This window comes from Crocuta crocuta, unplaced genomic scaffold (assembly GCF_008692635.1).
Source record: "Crocuta crocuta isolate KB4526 unplaced genomic scaffold, BGI_CrCroc_1.0 scaffold36, whole genome shotgun sequence".
NCBI classification, from domain to species: Eukaryota; Metazoa; Chordata; class Mammalia; order Carnivora; family Hyaenidae; genus Crocuta; species Crocuta crocuta.
The window spans coordinates 12,655,327-12,668,785 of NW_027532203.1; the positions used below are offsets into that span (position 1 = coordinate 12,655,327).

At 38.0% G+C, this 13,459-nt stretch overlaps 1 protein-coding gene across 1 annotated transcript in view; it reads right to left on the reverse strand.

Annotated features, from left to right (window-relative positions):
• Positions 1-13,459, reverse strand: part of DCC (DCC netrin 1 receptor) — a 750,532-nt gene that overhangs the window by 334,124 nt on the left and 402,949 nt on the right. Inside the window, exon 9 of the mRNA XM_077777558.1 lies at positions 1,315-1,469. Coding sequence (XP_077633684.1) covers positions 1,315-1,469 — 155 coding nt within the window. The remainder of the gene's footprint in view (positions 1-1,314; positions 1,470-13,459) is intronic.

The following is a 13,459-nucleotide window of genomic DNA, read 5'->3' on the forward strand; positions in this document are numbered from 1 at the left end:
ATTCTCTTTATATTTGATCTATAAAGAATAAGTCAATAAAGGAAACTGATGAGTAAAACATAGACATTGTGAAATGGAAGGTGGCATTATTTAGTGATTTAAACACAGACACTTAAAAACATTCTCAAGTATAGATACTTGAAGTAGAACCAGCTTCATTTATAAGCATAACAACCAGTGATGTTGCCCAAGGTCCTATATGGAATGTGGCCTAGTGCCTGAGAGAGCTTCTGGGTCCTGTGTTGGAGCCTATATTTCCTAAACATTATCAGATACCTGTATATATTATGCCTTTACAGATGCTATCTGACATCTTATTTCTATGGGGCTAATATTTCTAAGATTTGTACAGCTCAGCCCTCTCCCCAACCGCTAATACATTTTTTATTCCAATTTCTTAACATTTTGTCTTTGTAGCCTTGTCTAAGTGGAAACAAGAAGAATGGAGATTTTGCCAAGTATAGAGCAGATAACAACTAGGAGTAGATAACAACTAGGTGTCTAAATAATGTGGTTTGTTACAAGTAGTCATTTACTTCCTTTAGGCTTTAGATTATAATTTTTAAAAATTTTAACAAGATAAAGCTGGCAAACTGTTCATCAATAATCAATCTTTCCAAATAACATTAGACATTTAATAGAAAAAAGCCACAAAATTTTATAAGATGGATATCTTTCAAATGTATAGCTTTGGAGCTATTCCATTATAAAAGTAGAAATCCTTGGACTATAACATGGTCAAAGAACATTCAACTGCTTTACTTTGTGAAGATGTGGCTTAATATAGTGATTTTAGTTAGAGAATAATGAGATTGCCCAATAGGGATCATCTCTTGACAGTTCTTGAGTTGTGGTTTGCTTTTGGAATCTCCTTAAGGGCATTCAGTGCATGTTTAAGTTATTTGATAAGTCCCTGTATTTGGAAGTCCTATATGGTTGTTCTTTCACCTTTGATGTTACACTCTTGATAGACAAACTTGGAAAAAACCCCAAAAAATCAGTGGAGGAGGCTGATACCCAATGCAGATGACAAAGGCCTGGCTGGCAAAGTTAGTCAGTCACTTACTTAGGAAGTGAACATGTAGACTGCATGGATGGATTAGGTCCTTTATAGTTGTTAATTTGCCATTACCACCTAAATAGGGAGGCCATTTTGTTAAAAGGTATCTTACCTTTAAAAATCCTTGAGTTTAATAAGTTGCTTCAGAATCTTTCCTTCCATCTTGTTACCTTAAGAAATTTCTGACAGGATTAAAGGATATTGCCAGCAGGAAGAAATAGCTTCTAAATATGCCTTTCTATTTTCATACTCACACTCAGGCTGAGTGGCCACTTTGATGGGCTGAGAACTCTCGCCTGGTCCCCACTCATTGTAGGCCACAACTCGGAAGGTGTACATGGCTTCTGGCTTCAGGTTTCCCACGGTAAGCTGAAGGGACCCCGGCTGGGATGTATTCAATGCTCGTTCCCTGGGAAATAAAAGTTTCAGGGAAAGATTATTTTAACGGCAATACTTTCAGCCAAACTTTTATTTAATGTGCCAAAGCAGTGAAGTGGACCAAAGTCTGCTTACTCATTTGATGTTGACTCTGCTGTAAATCAAGGCCTCTGGCCTACTATGGGAAATAGACTGGAAGGGCCTATGAGATAAATATTACAGGTTTGGGGGGAGTTCGAGTTTATGCCATTCCCATGCAAGTTGAACACTAAAGTCTTTTCTCTTGACACTTTACAATTTAGAATTCACAACCCATGACAAAGAGCTATTAAAATAAAAAGAAACATCTGGAATGTAGACAGGAATATGCATTTTGTAAACATCCAGCTAATGACAGGAATCAAGGTTTCAATTATTCCACAAATTGGTCTTTGTCAGTATTGCCAACAAATGCATTTATGCATTTTCTTTCATTGTATGAAAGGAAAAGGCAGATGCTAAGTGTTGATGTGCATGGAGCTTGAGCTCCTGTGGTTATGTTAAGTGCAATCAGTGAAGGGGGGTAGATGCCTTTCTACGTGAGAAGAAATTGCAACGCATGTCTACTTGCTTTGTTCATCAAGCCACATCTACATGTGTACAATTCATTCCCCAACCAAAAACTGCCTCAGTGGTTCCAGACAAATGAATTAATCTGCTGATCGTGGTGCCAGGTGTAGTACACATTAAGAGAGGACAAGCCCTACGAATATAGATGCCAACATATAAAAAATAATAACTATTAAAGTATTCTTTAAGGACACACATTATTGTAGACATTTATATCCTCATTGGTCTCATATAATTGACTGACAGGTGAAGAAGAGACTCCTTCTAAACTAGCCAACCATTTCTTCTTCTTCTTTTTTTAACGAGAGAGTGAGAGAGAGAGAAAGAGAGCGAGCGAGCATACATGAGTAGGGGAGGGGGTAAAGGGAGAAACTCTTAAGCAGGCTTCATACTCAGTGCAAAGCCCAATGCAGGGCTTGATTCCATGGCCCTGGGATCATAACCTGAGAAAATCCAAGAGTCTGATGCTCAACCCACTGAACCACCCAGGCACCTCTACTCAACTAATATTTAAGGCTTCTATTTCTAGACACTATCTCTTGCATTTCAGTGGAATTATATGTGCATTTTAATTTTTCACTTGGTTTTATTTTGTTTGAGAAAATATTTAAAATAAGACCTAGTTTTCTGTCAGGGCAAAGTCAGTCTCCAAAGAGAAAAATAAAAGCAAAGTTCTAAGGGCATCAATGATGATTCTTGAGCATGTGTACAATCTTAATTTGACTGATATAGCAGAGACTGACTAGTTCATCTTCAAACCTATTTCTTCTTCATGTGCTAGGCTGTATTTCCCAGCCCCTGTGGGAACTAGACAAGGTCATGTGACTGAGTATACCCAGTGAGTCTGAGGTTACACAACATGTGCTAATTCCAGCCCTGGCCTTGAAAAACTGCACCTGTGGTTACTTCTGTGTTCTCTTCCTTCATCTGTGGGTTTGGGGTAGTCAAGCATAGGATCCTTGGGAGCCATATTCGGATGTTGGAGAAGTCCAGATTTGCAAGAATTATGCAGAATAGCTGGGAGAACTGCTTGTCAATCAGAAACATTCTTTTTTTACTTTATAGAGTCAGTTTTGAACCATTGTAAATTTTAGGGCTTCTTTGTTATGGTAGGTAGTTATTTCATCCAGTACTGATAATAATTAAAATATGTACCTGGGGTGGTTACCAGGGTCTAGAGGGGGAGGGCAGAGGAAATTATTTAATGGGTATAGTTTCAGTTGGGAAGATGACAAAGTTCTGGAGATAGAAAGTGTTGATAGTTCTAAGACAGGTAAATGTACTTAATGCCACAGAATTCCATATTAAAAATGGTTAAACCTATAAATATTATGTTATGTATATTTACCTCTATAAAAAATAAACACACTGTATGAATCTAGATACAGGCTAAGGTTTAGGTATTCTTTTAGGAGTGCTGTGTTAAGTTGCTGCAAGGCTGACTTCTAGGAGGGGAGGGATCTGAGTGGGATTCAACAGTAATGGAAAGTAGGTAAAGCTAAGACCTCTGATAATGCTCCCACATACCACATATCACACTACTCTATTCCACCCCTCTAAGATTAGGTAGGCCAACAAGTTGCTTTATAAAAGAAAACCCTCACAATCAGAACATATGCCTTATGGATATATGGATTTTTGCATCTTATTTATTTTTCCTTAACAGAACTTTTAGATACATTGTCTCATGCAGCTCTTTTATATAGATAGTGATATTTTATCATCATTATACAGATGCAAAAGTGTAATTTGGAAAAACAGTGTTTGTTTTTTCAAAGGGCTTACAGTTAGGAGATAGCAGACTTAACAATGAAGGCTGGAGCTTCATCCTTTAAACACAGTAATGAAATCATTCAACAACTGTGGGAAAATGAGGGGTCTATTTGGATCATAGGCACTTTGGGTAGAAGACATAAGGCTGCAAAGAGAAAAAGGGATGGGAGGCATTCAGAAACCACTGTGAGATGAATCTGTCATCTGATGTGATATCTTTTCTAGAAACCCAAGTAAAATAGTTTTCACTGAAGGTCAGATTTGCATACCAAACTTCTTAGGTATCTATAAGGAAAAATGGCTTTCATAATCAACTTTATTCTTATACTACTAAAGAATTTAGCTGAAAGGACTGTATTCTGGGACATGCTGGCATAATCTCTTGAACAGACATTCTTCAAAGGAAGAAGAGGCAAGAAAATCTGGGCATGCCCATGTATGAATGTCAAACATCATATAATGAAAATATCACTCACATATAAAAGCAGATGCTGGTTTTTATTATGGAGAGAGGAGTTTTAAGTTCCCATAATCTATATCGGCCTCAAAAAAGTATCCCAAATTAATTATAGTCATGAAAAAAGTATACTTATTGACTATACTTGATTTTACACAAAGTGTGAACAAAGCATTTTTAGAAAAAACTTCTATGGTAGGAATCTGGGGAAAAATACAATTTAAGCAAATAAAGTATGCTTTCTCCACAAATACCTTCAACACAGCTCTATGCCCCAACCCTAACCACATGCTAGTACATTCCTGGATTGAAAGTACACTGGTTTCTTCAATGTATACTCTTTCTTTTTTAATGTTTATTCATTTTTGAGAGAGAGACAGAGTGTGAGTGGGGGAGGGACAGAGAGAGGGAGACACAGAATCTGAAGCAGGCTCCAGGCTCTGAACTGTCAGCACAGAGCGCAACGTGGGGCTTGAACCCACAGTGTGAAACCATGATCTGAGCTGAAGTCAGATGATTAACTGAGCCACACAGGCACCTATTCAATGTACACTGTTAATGACTTAATAATGATTTAATCTAGACATTTCAATTTATGTGCCACTTTCCAGAAACCTGCTCATGTCATCAAAGTGAGATCACAATCAAAATGTTTTTTAGACTGGAGTGGATTCAGCACTCTTCAGTCTTGAATTGTTCTTTTGGCTCTCTCAGTTTAGCCAAGCCTGATTCCTCAAGTGCTAATTGGTGCCATAAAAATGTTTACCTCGTAGGGTTTCTAAAGAATTGAATGAGATGCAGAAACCACATAAAGCAGTAGGCATGTGCCTGGTCATCAATATGAAGTCTCATATCCATGGTAGTAACTGCTCTTATTTTTATTCTTATAACAAAATGACACCATAAGCTCATAGGAAATAAGTCCAAGGAAAGGACTTTCCACAAAGTATTTAAAACTAGGAATCTGAGGAGAGAAATTAATAAGAGGTACAATCATAAAGAAAAGGTACATAAATGGGTTTCATTGAGCGCTATGGGCTTGCTCCCCTGCCACCCCACCCCATCCCTCAAAAAAAACCCAAACACTTTTAAAACGTTTTCTGTAAAGTTAATTTTGTTTTCCGAGATAAGTTAAATTTTAAAGGTGGTTATAACTAGAGGTACTGAACAAAACGCAATAATGAAAATAGTAACTCTTTAAAAGGTGTAGGCTTTGTGGACAGCAAATTGAGGAAAAAATTGGTGTTCTCTGCATTGCACAGCATAGCTGAACAGCCCTGTGAAATGTGCTGTCCACACTGCTGGTGTCTGGCCTTTGTTGCCAGGCTGCTCTGGTACTTCCTTAGGTCCTACTGGGTGGCGGGGGTAGGTGGGGGACTCCATACTGCTAAAGGCATACAAATGTATTCTGGGAACACAGCATTTCCTGCCTGTCTTCCCTCACAGATTTGTTCAGTTACAAGCCCCAAAGGTTTTCAGGGGCTTTTGATCATTCTTTTCATGCCTTAATGGTTGAAAAATAAAACATCACAAATCATTTCCCAACAAGTAAGTAAACTCTGAGTTTGGAAGGGCAATTTATTACTCTGTGTTTCTCTGGTCTCACAATAAGCCAATGCCAGCCACCTGAAATGGTTACAATCTCCAGAGTCTCCACGTTGGACCAGTTGGTAATTACAATTTTCTCTCTGAACACTCTGGCTCACATTTCTCTGTAAATGGGCAAATAAACACACTAGGTGTTGGAGAACAAAGAATCATAGATGTTAGGAGTTTACCCAATTATTGTGTTTGGGATGTTATGCCTGTCACTGCACTGATGACCTCAGGGGAAGGTAGCAGGGCCTCAGGCCAGCAGTCTCTTGGTGAAGTTCTCTCCTGTGATTCTAAAGACATAATTGCCTCTCAAATCCACAGAGCTCAGAATCATGGTCTGTGGCATTAGCTGTATTACCAAAATTTCATTCCTTTACTTCCATTCCCCCTGACTCTGAGTTGGTAGTGTGGAGCTCAGGCAGGTTCAAGATTAGTTGACTGAAGTAAAGGGAACAGGTCACTTGTGCTTTCCAGATCCGTTCAGTTTGCATTCATTCACACCGAATATGAATATAAAAAGTCTGTCTCCTCCTGCTGGCTGATACAACAGTAGGCAATTTGCCCTCTTTGACTTTTACATTAGACCAAGAAGAGTCCACAAATAGGGGATATTTCTTTCTTGTAAATTCTAGTTTTAGGTGCTTTGGGTTACCTGGTGGAGATTTCTTAGGAAACAACTGCTATGTTCTAGAAGCACACTCTTTGACCTAATAATGACAATGCTGCTACTTTTCTGAAATCAGATGGTAAAGTCTTGGGTGCCAATACATTGTGAGGCATGAAATCCAAGATGGTAGCATGGCATGCACCCTTGAACAAGTTGCAGTAAGACCTAACTCTGGGGACAGCTGGGTGGCTCAGACAGGTAAGCATCTGACGTTGCCTCAGGTCATGATCTCACAGCTCCTGAGATTGAGCCTCACACCTAGCTCTGTGTTAACAGCTCAGAGCCTGGAGCCTGCTTCAGATTCTGTGTCTCCCCCTCTCTCTGCCTTTCTCCCACTTGTTCTCTCTCTCTGTCTCTGTCTTTCTAAAATAAATAATAAACATTTAAAAAAAAATTTTAAAGACCTAACTCTGGTTAGGCTATATCTTCCTGTGCCTGAAACCAACCCCTTCTCTGTTTTATACTTACAATGTATTATATTATAATAATAGCTTTTCCTTATTTTTATTTTTGTCATTGGTTTTCTCCCGTTCTTTCTTTCTATTGATAGAGATACTCTTCTAACATATGCAATCTGTCAACTCCATGTCCCAAACATTGTGCTGGCTGTCATTTTATGACTAATGCATCTCAACTTCCTGTGACAAGATCTAAAGACCTTTAAGATGTGGCTCAAACCTTTTCACACTCACCTACAATGAGTGACCGTGCTCTATAACACCATATCCATCTCTGCTTCCCTGGCTATTGCCATTCTGCCTTTCATTAGTTTAATTTAATTTAATTTAGTTTAGTTTAGTTGTTTAGTTTAGTTTCAATTATCCTGGAGTTACATTCTCCTGATTCATAGTTCCTTCTCCTTTGGCAAAAGCTTGTTCATTCTTCAAATCCACTTCAAAGGAAATCTCTTGCTGAACCTTTCCTACCATCATGTCCTCAGATTCTAGAAGCATTAAATCTCTCCCTTTCATGCTTTTGCTGCTCTTGGTTTGTAGATCTATTGTAGCATATATCACATTGTATTAATAGACATGCCTGTCTTTAACTCAATTGTGAGTTACTTTAGTGGCAAGCCATATTCCATTCACATTTTGCTGGCAGTCAGCATACATACCCACTGAACATAAAACTGGCTATGTTACTGTGCTTACAAATTTTTAAATGAATGCATAAATAAATGTAAAAATTATAATAGAATAACTGCATAACATCTCCACATAGCATGATCTCCAAAATGTTTAGAGAGCTGGATTCAATTCCATTTTTCCATCCCAACTTAGTTGTGTGGCCTTTGGCATGCCACTTCACCTTCCTGGTTCTTATTTTCATTATTTGAAAACAGAATGGGATCTACTCAAAGGAGACTTTCTAATCTAATATTCTTTGCTGGGAATAGAAAAGTGTGTGTGTGTGTGTGTGTGTGTGTGTGTGTGTGTGTGTGTGTTTAATTGAATTCAGCACTTCCGTATTTACAATTCCAAACTAAATACAGTTTAAAGAGTAAACATAATACTATTTCTTACTGGATCATTTATAATAGCGTATCCCTAATACACATATTAAGTAAACAGATATTGTCTTGCTCAAGTGAATCAGGGTGTTAACATCTACTTACAGCTGTGAGCTGAGCTGATACCAATGCTGTCTTGTGGTATCAGATACCTGAGTAGTTGCTTCAAGGGGGATGAGTTACATTCATGGTGCTTTATAGGGAAGGAAGTATGCTATTTCTTTTTTTTTTTTTTAATATTTTTATTTATTTCTAGGAGAGAGAGAGAGACAGTGTGAGCAGGGGAGGGTCAGAGAGAGAGGGAGACACAGACTCTGAAATAGGCTCCAGGCTCCGAGCTGGCAGCCAGCACAGAGCACGACGCGGGGCTCGAACCCACGAACCGCGAGATCATGACCTAAGCGAAAGTCAGACGCTTAACCAACTAAGCCACCCAGGCGCCCCGGAACTATGCTATTTTTAATGGAACGATTTTTAGCATCCCATTTTTATCCATTCCATTTTTCACTTTTAATTCTTTAGTGAGAACAACAATGGTACAATGATGAGAAGATTTCAAAACTGAAATACGGTGGTTACTAGAATAGGGCTCAAAGTAATAGCAGCAACAACTACGCAGTGCTGCACTCCTTATGATCCCAGAACAAGAGAGTCTGGAATCAAGTACTATCTTGAAGGAAAAGCAGGTTCAGAGATGATTTGTTACCAGGTAAAGCATAATGGAAAATGGACATCATCTATTGGGTCAGAGAGATTTTGACTAAATTTTGGCTAACAATTCTGTTTTTTTCTTGAATTTTTAAAAAATGTAGTCTGAGGAACAGACTTTTGAAACGTTTATTTTACTATATCTTTGTTTCAGATTTAATACATGTCCAAGAGACTAGTTACATAACAAATAGCTACTGCAACAAAAAACATAAAAAGAACTATCTTTTCATGAAAAAAAAGCTTTTTGTTTTAAATTATTTATTTTGTTGAGTTTCAGCCTCTGCCCCTTAATAAACATGAGTCAGTTCTGAGTCCTCTTCTTTTATTTATTTATTTTTTATGGGGAGGGATGGACTATTTCTCCTTTTCTAACTTTAGTCACCATCCATATGTTGACAAAGTCCTGATACTGATACATGTTTCTGGCCCAAACTTTTCCTCTGAGTTCCAGACAGTTTCCTTATTCTGAAGGCTCTACTTGACATTCCCACTTGAATGTACATAAAAACCAACATGTCTGGAGCTGAATTTATCATCTGCATTCTCAAATCTGGGTCTTTTCCAGCATCCTAATGTCAGCGAGTTACCCTACCATCTTTCCATTTAAATAAGCCAGAAAATTAGGAACTATCCCTGAACACATCCGTTCCCTTACCATGAATGTCAATCTGTCACTTGCTCCCATCAATTTCACTTCCTATATATCTCTAGAATGATATGTTTCTACTGCTCCATCTCCAGTAATCCAGCCTTAGTCTGATCCACCTTAATTTATTGCCTAGACCTCAGCTATAGCTTCAATGGCTTTCTGACATCCACTTGGCTGACCATATCAGTCTAGCTTCCACTCTGCAGTGATAGCCATCTTTTCAAAATACAGATCTGGCCATGGCACTGAAACCATGCACACTTTCCATCTCTCACAAAACACGTTCCTTTCCTTTAGGCTCTTAATTCAGTGTGCAGTTATATATGCTTCAGTGGAATAATCCTCCCAACATTGCTAAACTGCCTCCAAAAAGACTGTTGGCTTCTCTATTCTTCCCAACACAGAGCCGGATGCATAGGCAACTCACAAGTGAATAATGGGTCATTCATTTGTATATGGCATTTATAGAGAGCATGTTTTATTTTTCAGTATATATTAAGTCCATTGGAAGAATTAAATCACTATTCTCTTATTCAATGATCTAAGAACATTTTGAGGTGGAAAGGACGGGGTTTTACATTTTACAGAGAAGCAGAGTGAAAGGGGGACTAACTTTACCAGGCTTTAAGCCAGGACCAGAACATGGAGCTTTGGATTCTGAGTCTTGTTCTCTTTCTTTCACAACACCCTCCTTTTATAACTAACTTCATCAGCTGCACAGGCATCAGAGCTGAGGAGAGGAAACGAGTATGTAAATGCCACGTTGAAAATGCACAATGAATTCTAAAATGAATCCTCCGTGTCAATCATGAAAAGGTGGCCTCTAATCCTGAGCACTGAGCAGAGGTTTTCTGAGGCAGCATAAAGCAATGTAAAGCATACAGGGCTGCAAGTTGGAAGACCAGTCTAGCCTTTGTTCTGCCACAGAATGGGTGTGTGACCTTGAGCAAGTCAGGGGCTATCTTGGAGTCTTCCCCACTTCATTTGCAAAATGAAGATACCAGTCCCTTATCTGCCTACCTCACAGGGTTATTGTGAGGATTAAATTGAATGATGCTCGTGAAAGTGTTTTAATTCTCTCATCTGAACTCCCAGGGTGCTTTATATGTACCTCTTTTAGGAAATATCTTTTACTTTGTATGTTATGGTAACAAGATCACTGGACTTGAAACCTGGCATTTAAATCTTTCTTCTAATATTTACTAGTTGTGTAGCTTCTCAGGCAGTGTTTTTTAGGGTTTCTGAACAGAGTAAGGCATGCATATCTATAAAATGGAAATTATCATACCTGCCTTATCAGAGGATCAAATGGGCAAACATGTAAAACAATAAAGTCTCCTTTAAACATAAATTGGGGAACCCCTATATTTCATTGATTTTATTTCTTTTTTTCAATGTTTATTTTTGAGAGAGAGAGAGAGAGAGAAATTGAAAGACAGAGAGCAGGGGAGGGACAGAGATAGATAGTAACACAGAATCTGAAGCAAGTTGCAGGCTCTGAGATGTCAGCACAGAGCCCAACACGGGGCTCAAGCCCACAAACCTTGAGATTATGACCTGCGCTGAAGTCGAAGCCTTAACCAACCGAGCCACCCAGACACCTCACATTAATTTTTATTTCTAATGCACACAAGAATTTGCACATAGCACTGGCTAACAAGAATTGAGTGCTTTTGGAGCACAGGCAATAAGCAACTGTTTCAGGTACTGTTTTTAAAGTCATCATAACCTTACATATCAGTTACTATTATTATCCCAAATGAGGAATCTAAAGCACCAGTACTTGGCTCTGGGCCACACTGCCAGTAAGTCTGAGCCAGGACTAAAATCCATGCAGTTGAATTCCATAGCCACATTACCTTAACCTTTTGGCTACACTGCTGTCACACTCCGTAAGTAATTTTAGATTAGTGAATGGGAAGTATAATGTTCTATACATACATATAAACTTTGCTACTGTGTTTATAACTGATAAATAAATGATGCAAATCAACTTAGCCATTAAGTCAGAAAATTGTTGGAAAGAAGTCTATAGAATAAATTCATGGCATAATTCTGAAAATATCAAGAAAGCCTGATTCTCTTCCAGGTTAACCCACCAATTATGTTAGGAGCAAGTTGGTGTAAGGATTTAGAACACCTGTTTTGGAATTAGGTCGGCATTACATCCTGGATCTACAACTTACTAGCTGTATATCAGAGATGTGAATGTCGTCTTTAAGCCTCATGTGGATAACATTTTGTTGTGAGGATGAAATAAATTAATTTATGTAAGATGCTTAGCCTGGCATCTGGCACAGTAAGAATTCAATAAATGCTCGCTCTCATCATGGATGCTTACTCTGTGGCCTTAGGCATGTGACTTACCCCTCCCGAGTATCAACTTCTAAATGTTTAAGTAGCAGCAAGTTGTAGTACGATTCCAACAATCACTTTTAATTTTTTTTTTAACGTTTTATTTATTTCTAGGAGAGAGAGAGAGAGAGANCCCAATCACTTTTAATTCTAATGATTTTTAGGTACAAGGAGGGGAAAGTTGAATATCTGTGAAGCAATTGCATCTCTGTGAGTCCTGGCTTTCAGGTTCTGGAATTTATGCTGCTCTCCAGCTTATGAAATGAAAGCACCCAAGGGATTGAATAAAAAAAAAAGTTAACTATGGTACTTGCGTTATTGACACCATTAACCAGTCAGACAGATTAATGATAATCTGAGCTAGAGTAATTTGACTGATAAAGTCATTGCTAGTCTGAGGCAATGTTAAATCCACCACCTTTTAAAAAGCTATTATGTTAAGGAGCTAAATAAACCTATATGAGCAAATACACAGCACAGCTAACCATTCAGAGACATATGGTGTATATTTGCTCTAGTTGAGAGTGAGAAAATGAACAGCGATATTGGAATCAAATTTCAAAATCAACTTTTATTTTCTCTCAATTAAAAAAAAAAGTTTTTATTGAACTGCACTCAGCTTATTCATCTTCCTCAGTAACACAACTTGTTTTATTGGTTAAAAAAAACCCTATCTATTGAGAATACCACGTCTGTCTCTCTGCCATCTTTATTGTATTAATCCCAATCAGTATGGTCTGCAGAAGTCATAATACTAGACACTTGGAGATGGAGTTATAAATAAGATCTAATTTTAGTCATCACTGGGGAAACACGCATGTACTTAAATAGATACTGAACTGGACAAAAGGTAGGAATAATATAATAGTAATCAAAGTAGGAGGGGAGGATAAAGGAGAAATTAATTACTTCTGGACTTGAGGACTGTGGAGAGTTTCACATAGTAGCTGACATGTCAGGGCTTCAATTCAGCGAATATTTTGTGAGTGTTTGCACTGGGTTACATATTGATCTAGGTGCTAAGAATAGCTCAGTGAATAAATGAGGTAAGAACATCCCTGCCCACATGAAGCTTATATTCTGGAGTTAAGAAAGGGAAACAGGAAGCAATAAGTAGGAGGTGATAAAGCTGTGGATAAAAAAATATGAATGAAAATGGGTCTAGGGAATGATAGGGGTCAGGTAAGGCATCCAGGAGAAAGTGCCACTTAACCAAAGACTAAGCGGAACTTACAGATGATGATCCACATGGATGTCAAGGGGAGGAGCATTCTAGGCAAGCTGAACAAATCTTGAGGAAGGAGGATTCTTGGTATATTTAGGAACTATGAGGAAGTCAGTGAGACTAGAGAGAAGTGAGCAAAAAGGTAAATAGTAAGAATAAGTGATGAGACCAGGCAGGTGACAACGGACCAGATCAGGAAGTATTTCTACTTATTCTATGAATGAGATGGAAAGTTACTGGAGGGTTTTGAAGTAAAAGGATAACAGGATCTAAGGTATGTTTTAAAAGATGTATTCCAACTGTTTTGGGTAGAACAGCTTTGAAAGATTATTGCAATAGTTTAGATGAGGCTTGATGGTAATCAAAGGGTGAAAGAAGTGGTAAGATTCAGTATATGTTTTATTTTTAAATTTTTTTACTTTAAGTTTTTACTATGAAAATATTTAAGTAACACAAAACTAGACAGAAT